Source organism: Gigantopelta aegis, chromosome 14, assembly GCF_016097555.1.
Source record: "Gigantopelta aegis isolate Gae_Host chromosome 14, Gae_host_genome, whole genome shotgun sequence".
NCBI classification, from domain to species: Eukaryota; Metazoa; Mollusca; class Gastropoda; order Neomphalida; family Peltospiridae; genus Gigantopelta; species Gigantopelta aegis.
Window position 1 is genome coordinate 58,777,096 of NC_054712.1, and position 9,473 is coordinate 58,786,568.

A 9,473-nucleotide genomic window follows, 5' to 3' on the forward strand; every position below is an offset into this window, starting at 1 on the left:
CCATATAACAGTAAATAAAATGTGTTGAGTGCATCGTTAAATAAAACATTTCCTTCCTTCCTTTTTGGAGCCAGAACTATTACTATAGTCCATACCATCATCCTACAAAATAATTTCAGTTATGTTTGACTTAAAAAGAAAAGTAAAAGTGTGTTGGAAATAACAAAACAAAATACTATTTTTGTGTGCAATTTATAAAACAATCAGCTCAGAAATAAATAGCTTGTGGTAAATGCCATAGGATGAAAAAAAGGCATTTCCTGTGGGAAGGAATGTAGGTGAAGTGGTAATACATGCCTGTCTTTCTAACGGAATATTGGCACTGACAGTGATGAAGAACAAGCGGTCTAACAGCTGGTCGGAGAGTTATGACAATGACTACCAGATGTGTGAGGAGAAGGATCCGGCGGAACGAGCTGCCGAGAAGGAGAGAGAGGCACACCGACTTCAGTGGAGGTAACCGAGATCACTGCATGTGTGTGACAGGGCGGTACCTAACCTAAATAGGGGTGGATGGAGCCCAGTGGTAAAGTGATACGCAGTCAGTCTGGGATCGATCCCCGTTGGTTGGGCCCTTGGGCTATTTTTCGTTCCAGCCAGTGCACAATGATTGGTATATCAAAGGCAAAGGCTGTGATATGTGCTATCCTGTATGTGGGAAAGTGCATCTAAAAAATCCCTTGCTACTACTGGAAAAATGTAGCAGGTTTCCTCTCTAAGACTGTCGAAATTACCAAAGGTTTGAAATCAATAGCCGATGATTAGTAAATCAGTGTGTTCTAGTGATGTTGTTAAACAAAGCAAATTGGAACTTTAAATTTTAACTTTTGCTTTCCTTTCATTGTGCTCTAGTGATGTTGTTATTAAACAAAGCAAACTTAACTTTAAATTTTAACTTTTGCTTTCCGTTCATTGTGCTCTACAAAGCTTTAATCTTAGATTTTAACTTGTGATTTTCTTTTGCCCCAGGATGCTGGATCCTGCCTACAGTAATCAGTATGATATTTTCAAGAAGGTGTACGCCAGTCTTCTCTACTACTGGGGTCTGCCGAACAAGTCGGCTCACATCCTCAAATACACAGCGGGTGCTCCCGACCCACACAAGGGAATAGGTCAGTATATATATATACTGTAGAACATGAAAGTTTTGTGAACAACAAAGTATTGCGAAAACTGCGAACAACTAATCATTGCAGTACTTTATATACGCAATAATATAGCGACTTTACTAACAAAATTAATAGAACAACCAAATTTGATTAACTACATTGATTTATTGCATATCACACTATCATTCAATGAACAAAACGAAACAGGAATCATTGTCAATCACCACGTGTAATTAGCAAACACTAACGTTTATTTTCCGAGCAGACCTGATGATCGCCAGCCACGTGTAACGGTTTCTTTGTCTTTCGATAACTTGTCAATGCATGCCACAATCCACCGGGCGTGAAACGGTTGGATCAAACTGATTCTTAAGTCAACAGGCTTGTTGGTGTTTTCTTTTATGTTCTTGGCCACAATGTCAGCATACCACTCGGTAAATTGTTCCTTGATTGCTAATTTAAACTCTGCATTCACCGATAAATCCATGGGCTGCAGCTCACCGGTGCAGCCAGCCGGGACAAATCGCACTTCAAAGGAGTTTTCGTAGCAGGTCTAAAAATGATTGACATCTATGGGCTGCAAATACATCAAAGATTGCCAATGATTTCTGTCGTGCTGGTAGTCGGAGTTCTTTCTTCACCCTTTTGGCGTATGGAACCAGCACATTGTCAACGTAGTCCAGCATCGTCTGCTCGTTGCTCCAGTGATTGGCCGAATGTGTCATGTGCCAATCGTCGGGGAACTTGTAGGTTGGGTGGCATCGGTCAGTTACACCTTTGTATATTATCTGAGGGGGTAACAGGTTGCCACTGGCCAAACTTCCCAGTAACATCGTGATCTCGCGCTTGTCATCTATACCCACGACGGCAACTTGTTTCGCTCCCTTTTCTGCCAATGTCCAGTTGGAAACGGGTACAAGTTTGATGCCTGTTTGATCAAAATTTATTACCAACTCGGCGGGAATGTTGTTTGTCTGCACTGTTTTCCCTACCATCGCGATGAACTCTTATTTCTGTTTGTTGAAGTCAGCTGGTAACTTTCGTGCCACTTTTGTACCCTTTCGTTTCACAAAACCAAGTCTTCGTAAAAACAAATCAGACCAGGCCTTAGTCAAAGAGAGTGTATAATGCACATCTCATACCTGCATATTGGTCTCTAAATGTAAGCTATGGCTATTAATTAAAACAACACAACATGTTTATTGTCTTTGAGTACCAGCTAAGGTCGCAATACTTTTCGTGTAAGCTACATCTGATACTTTCTACACACAGTTTGGGCTACTGTTGGCATATCGCAATACATTAATGGCGCAATACATAATGGATCTACAGTATATGCTGCAGTTACCAAATAATGGCACGTAACATAAGAAAATTAATGTTGGTGAGCTATATTAAAATATTTGTCCCCTACCGATCCAACCGGAGGGTACTATAGGTATCATCACCATCCTTCTGTCTGGCTGTCCCACATACAGTTTTCCGGATGTTTGTTTTTTAGAATGCCTTGAGATATTGAGCTGAAATGTTTGTTTAGCTTTATCATGTACTGTTACATATCAACATTGGAGATTGCAGCTTTTTTTTTTTTTTATTATTATTCTTTTTTTTTTAAACTTCAAATAACACATTATTATAATTACAGATTTTGCGGTTATTTGTCACCGGTGCTCACATGAAGTCCGAGAAACAAAGTGTCGCAATTGTACCTACACAGCTTTACGGTGCGCTATTTGTCACATGGGTGTCCGAGGTAAGTGTGTCTTTTCTTACATGGTGTCATTCTGCAAACCCTTATTTCTCTTATCCTTAAAGTTTCAACCTGTGAAACTGGATACAAAGTTTGGTTAATCTACAAACCTGTAACACATTTGGATAAAGTTACAATAGAGTAAGTAAAATATTGTGACATAGAAATGGGGAAATAGAAAAAAAATAGACTAGAGATTGTCTCCATAACTGTTATTTCTCAGAGGTACATGCATTTTTAAAATATGACAAATACATTTTGTGGAATTAGAAACAGGAAACACATCAGACGTACAGAAATTGATATTCTAGTTCAGTCAACCAGCAGAAAGGTGCCAGAAAGCCGTGCTAGAAAAAACATCTACTAGCACATGTCGTCTAGAACCTAGACAGTAATGTGCCCTTTTCATTGGTCAATTGGTTTCATTGTTTAGGAGGTAGATGGTCATTGATACTTGTTCATTACGTCATTCCATAATCAAGGTAGTAAGTGACGTTACATAATATGTAACACTGCACGCATTCCTTCTGACGTAATATACAACAGCTGTGAGTAGGGTCGTGACGTCACGTAAATATGTAACACTGCACCTATTCCTTTTTCTTTTTTTCACAGGTTCAGCTAACTTCTGTGTAGCATGTGGACATGGGGGTCACGCGAAACATATCAGGGACTGGTTCCAAAATGAGGCTGTGTGTCCTACAGGATGTGGATGCAATTGTTTAACAGTTAGTTCTGTTATTCAACAATAACCACAATACTCTGACCTGACTTTAAGAAAAACAATTTTGTAAGAAATTGTTAGCCAGAATTACAGACTGATTTCTAAAAAATGGCTTATTTGGTCCAAATGGTGAACAGTCACATTAAGAAATTAATTAGCTTTGTTTTTTATTTGAATGATTTATCACACAAACACCTTTCAGGTAACGTATATATCTTTGCCTATAATAAGTCTCTTTTTTTCATCAAAATATTATTTCATAACTTTGGGAGATTGATTTATAAGGGGGTTGGAAAATTACACAAAAATATTAATGTTTTGGGAATGTTATTGAATTTATTACTTTTTTTTTCTTTTTTTTTTTTACACATTTTTGATTTTGGCATTAAAAACAATTTTGATATCTTTTAAAATGCATTTTCCAACAAACTGGACAGTACATACCACAGCCATTGATATATCGGTCAGTGGGCATAGATTGGGATAGGAAAAAACTTTGTGTTTTTATTCCTACAACCCAAGCCCCTGATGCAAGTGCTGTACTAAGTGAGCTAAATCCCCTCACCCCCCACGTACAGCGAGGAGCAGTAATTTGAAACATTCTGTGATATCATTAAACTAACATTCCTTTCGCTTTTCTTATGTTGAGGAGTCCCACCCAGTAGTTCATGTGTGATTACATTATGTTGAGGAGTCCCACCCAGTAGTTCATGTGTGATTACATTATGTTGAGGAGTCGGACCCAGTAGTTCATGTGTGATTACATTATGTTGAGGAGTCCCACCCAGTAGTTCATGTGTGATTACATTATGTTGAGGAGTCGGACCCAGTAGTTCATGTGTGATTACATTATGTTGAGGAGTCCCACCCAGTAGTTCATGTGTGATTACATTATGTTGAGGAGTCCCACCCAGTAGTTCATGTGTGATTACATTATGTTGAGGAGTCCCACCCAGTAGTTCATGTGTGATTACATTATGTTGAGGAGTCCCACCCAGTAGTTCATGTGTGATTACATTATGTTGAGGAGTCCCACCCAGTAGTTCATGTGTGATTACATTATGTTGAGGAGTCCCACCCAGTAGTTCATGTGTGATTACATTATGTTGAGGAGTCGGACCCAGTAGTTCATGTGTGATTACATTATGTTGAGGAGTCGGACCCAATAGTTCATGTGTGATTACATTATGTTGAGGAGTCGGACCCAGTAGTTCATGTGTGATTACATTATGTTGAGGAGTCGGACCCAATAGTTCATGTGTGATTACATTATGTTGAGGAGTCCCACCCAGTAGTTCATGTGTGATTACATTATGTTGAGGAGTCGGACCCAATAGTTCATGTGTGATTACATTATGTTGAGGAGTCGGACCCAATAGTTCATGTGTGATTACATTATGTTGAGGAGTCGGACCCAGTAGTTCATGTGTGATTACATTATGTTGAGGAGTCGGACCCAATAGTTCATGTGTGATTACATTATGTTGAGGAGTCCGACCCAGTAGTTCATGTGTGATTACATTATGTTGAGGAGTCCGACCCAATAGTTCATGTGTGATTACATTATTTTGATGAATCGGTCCCAATAGTTCATGTGTGATTACATTTCTACTTGCTTCATTAAATACCATTTCACTACAAGCTGGTTTCATTTTATCATAAATAAGAATATTCTTTTTAATTAAATAACCAGTTTAAAATCTGTCTTTAAATCTTGCTTTCTGATTGCTTAATGGATGACCTTTTCATTAAAAGTTTAGTACAATTGTTCACCAGAGGAGTCTTTCAACTGCACATTCCTCAAGCTTAAAGTGAAGGTCATTTAGATACCTTAATGTTTTAACTAGTTTACAGTAATGGAGGTTGGGGGGGGGGGGGGGTATTGTAATGCTCTATAATTTATTAGATTTACAGCATTCTTTACTGTTTAGTGATGAAAGCCATCATGATTTTTATTTTGGCTTACATTTGGTAATTATATAATATCTTTTTTCTTTACTTTTCTTACAGGTGCAGCTAATTTCAGTTTAGCGTGAAAACAGGGGACTTGTTTCAGCTAGAGGCTGTGTGTCCAACAGGAAGTGAATGTATCAGTTGTTGTGTTCAACAGGAAGTGAATGTACCAGTTGTTGTGTCCAACAGGAAGTGAATGTAACAGTTGTTGTGTCCAACAGGAAGTGAATGTAACAGTTGTTGTGTCCAACAGGAAGTGAATGTACCAGTTGTGTCCAACAGGAAGTGAATGTACCAGTTGTTGTGTCCAACAGGAAGTGAATGTACCAGTTGTTGCGTCCAACAGGAAGTGAATGTACCAGTTGTTGTAAAGATTGCAACAATGACCTGTAACGTGCCGTGAGATTGGGGGCGGACAAAGTGTACAGCCCCTGGTCTTCTGGGTTGGGTTGCGGCAGTTGCAGACATGCCATGTCTGGCTGGTCACAAGACAGAGTGGTGGACTTGAAGACATTTGATTTTCTTTGGTGATAAAAAAATGTTAATGAACAAAATAGCCATGACTGGGTGCATTTTATCTTATGAACAGTTTTTTTTTTTGTTAATACATTATGTAATTGTTGCCAAACTTTTGTTGCATTAATAGTGCTTTAAAATTTTAGCCTATAGTCCATCCCACAGAGAACGCCTTTTTTCATACTATGGAATTTACTCATTTACAAGTTATTTATTTTTGAGCTGATCGATTTCTAAATTGCACACAAAAATAGTATATTTGTGTTGTTTCCAAAACACTTTTACTTTTCTTTTTACATAAAACCAAACTGACATTATTTAGTAAAAACATTTTGTAGGAAGATGGGACGGACTGAAGACTTAAATTTCTAATTACCTCATATGCATACATTTTGTATGCAGTTTCCATGGCGTTAAAGACTCGGACTCTAATATAGTCTTAGGTCTAGACTACAGACGTTTTATAAGCAGAGGGCCAGGTATTTAACTTGAGAGAGAATTTCACTGAATCTCAACATTTCTGTGTATTCAGTTTGTCACCAAGCTCCGCCGTTGTGTTCACTGGAGGTTTGTGAGAACCCAATTTGCAAGGTGTACAAACTAAAGTCTGGGCTGAATTTATGAAGTCTGTTTTTCTTGAACACCAGTGACTGATCATTGTAGATGTATATAGTTACATGTGCATAACACATAAACAGGCTTTGTGAATTCGGGCCATTGGGTTTTCCATTTCCTTTAAAATGTCCATTAGTAAATATATAGCTTATTTTAGAATGGATTTTATTAAACCATTCCAGCACTGTGATATAAAGGATACTTTTCTTTAGTCAGTAATATTTATACAGTTCAGTCAGTAATATTTATTCAGTTCAGTAATTGTCAAACTGTTATATTGTTTTTCCATTTAGTCACAGACCCTAGTTTCAACCCATTAAAATAGACACTAAGTTTCATTAATCTACAAACCTGTCACACATTTGGAATTAAGACTGTGATGTTGAAATGGCGAAATGCTTTTGAAATTTACTACAGCTCGTTTCCATAGCCATTCCTTCTCAGAGATGTGTGCTATTTTTAAAATATGAAAAATGCATTTTGTGTTATTAGAAACACTAGGATGACCAAGAACATTTTAGATGTATGGAAATTGATAATCTAAACAATAAAATGTAAGTAATATCAGAGTTTAAAATATTAATAATGGCTCCAATAGTGAAAAATATGTTGGAGTTTAAAAAAACTAGGGTCTGTCACTTTAATCGAGTCCCTCTGCATTCACATCATCTAGTGACAAAACTGAAAATTAAATAGTGGATCTTTCTAGGCCGATTTACCTTTCGTTTCACTGTGGCTTCCACACATTGAAGGATTATTTTCAGAATTACTTTCCAAGCGCCTATGTATCGTTGTCAAGGTAATAAAAAATATGTACTGTTATGTTTTAATGATGTCCAAGTATTATGTATACATTGTAAAATGGATACACTGTAATATATTTTATTATGTGCAATATGGTCACATTTCCAAAACGTTGTCCTTGTTTAATGCATTTGGAATAAATGCCTATAAAATTGACTTTTCGTAGAGTTTTTCTTTCTGAGATGTTGCTGAATGGCAACTGTAGATGTTGTAAGGTATATAATAAGAATCTGTAAGAGAAAATATAAATATACTGATGGAAAGCGAAAGGAGACGCATAAATAGTAACAGCAAAGAATGACTGCAACCAACACTCATGAATCAAGTGTCAGGAAGTTGACTGGTTTACTGACAGTCAGTACCACATTGCCAACATTTAACGTGACATTATGGTATTGGCTGCAACCAACACTCATCCACAATGTCGGAAAGTTAACTGGTTTACCGACAGTCGATACCACATTACCGACATTCAACATGGCATTACAGTATTGACTGCAACCAACACTCATCCACAATGTCAGAAAGTTAACTGGTTTACTGACCGTCAATACCACATTACCGACATTCAGCATGGCATTACGGTATTGACTGCAACCAACACTCATCAAGTGTCAGGAAGTTAACTGGTTTACTGACAGTCGGTACCACATTGCCGACATTTAACGTGACATTATGGTATTGGCTGCAAGCAACACTTATCCACAATGTCATAAAGTTAACTGGTTTATTGACGGTCAATACCACATTACTGACATTCAATATGACATTACGGTATTGGCTGCAACCAACACTCATCCAGTGTCGGGAAGTTAACTGGTTTACTGACAGTCGGTACCACATTGCCGACATTTAACGTGACATTATGGTATTGGCTGTAAGCAACACTCATCCACAATGTCATAAAGTTAACTGGTTTACTGACAGTCAATACCACATTACTGACATTCAACTTTACATTACTGTATTGGCTGCAACCAACACTCATCCAGTGTCAGGAAGTTAACTGGTTTACCGACAGTAAATACCACATTACCGACATCCAATGTGACATTACTGGCCGAACTTACATTTACAATGCTTAAAACACCTGTTTTAGACTTACAGCGTGTAACTACATACATTTACAATGCTTAAAACACTTGCGTTGGAAGAAAAACAGGCTTTATAAATTACTCTTGTAACACCACAAGTCCTGTGATTGGTGATAAATGTGAGTGTGTTGGTTGTAAAAAGAAATAGTTTCATCTGGGCAAAAAATGTATGCAATTTTATTTCATCTAGTACCACTAGGTCAACTAGCCTTGTGCTTGAAACATGTATGGGTTACCTGTAAAAAAAAGTACGGTACTCCAATTTTGTGCGGAACTAGGGTAATCATAGATGATTATCTTGGAAATGAGCAGCTTGACGCCTATTTTTTTCTGATTCACTTTAAGGGTGAGGGGTGGTAGTATTTAGATCCGTGGCGTTTATGTCAATTGATACGCTGCAGGTAGGAGTTTTAGGAAACATGTTACTATTGTCGTCTATGGGATTTGATTTGGTAGTATACACTCTATAAGCCAGTTAATACATTCACAAACTTTGGCCTTGCCCATCAACACCAAACGCATTCCAGATGGCAACAAGATCACATGTAACCAAATGGGTAATTTTCAGTTACAACCAGTATGTGGTATGTTAAAGATATTGGTATGTGCCGTCCTGGCCCTTTTTAATGAAGGTTCTATCAGTACATTTGTACTGCACTAAGTTTTCCATTTTGCTGGATGTCAAAGCTGGAACGGTTTAGTTTTTGTTTTGTTATTTTTTAAAACTATTCTGTTGATTACACAATTTTATATTTGTTATACAATAGGTCAACACATTCATTTCAAAAATTTTTCTTAAGAAAGCTTTATTCGGTGAACAAACAAAAAACCCAACAACATTCAGGCCCAAGAAATGAAAACAATTTGCATTATGCACCATTTAAATATGTCGGGTGAATATAACACTA

At 37.4% G+C, this 9,473-nt stretch overlaps 1 protein-coding gene across 5 annotated transcripts in view; it reads left to right on the plus strand.

The window, feature by feature from the left end:
- Positions 1-7,627, plus strand: part of LOC121388437 (GATOR complex protein WDR59-like) — a 126,032-nt gene extending 118,405 nt beyond the window's left edge. For all 5 annotated transcript variants that reach the window (XM_041519752.1, XM_041519754.1, XM_041519756.1 and 2 more), the window contains 5 exons: positions 330-456; positions 970-1,112; positions 2,755-2,862; positions 3,475-3,587; positions 5,594-7,627. In XM_041519752.1, the coding sequence (XP_041375686.1) occupies positions 330-456; positions 970-1,112; positions 2,755-2,862; positions 3,475-3,587; positions 5,594-5,614 (512 nt within the window). In that variant the 3' untranslated portion in view covers positions 5,615-7,627. The remainder of the gene's footprint in view (positions 1-329; positions 457-969; positions 1,113-2,754; positions 2,863-3,474; positions 3,588-5,593) is intronic.
- The last annotated feature ends 1,846 nt before the right edge of the window (positions 7,628-9,473 follow it).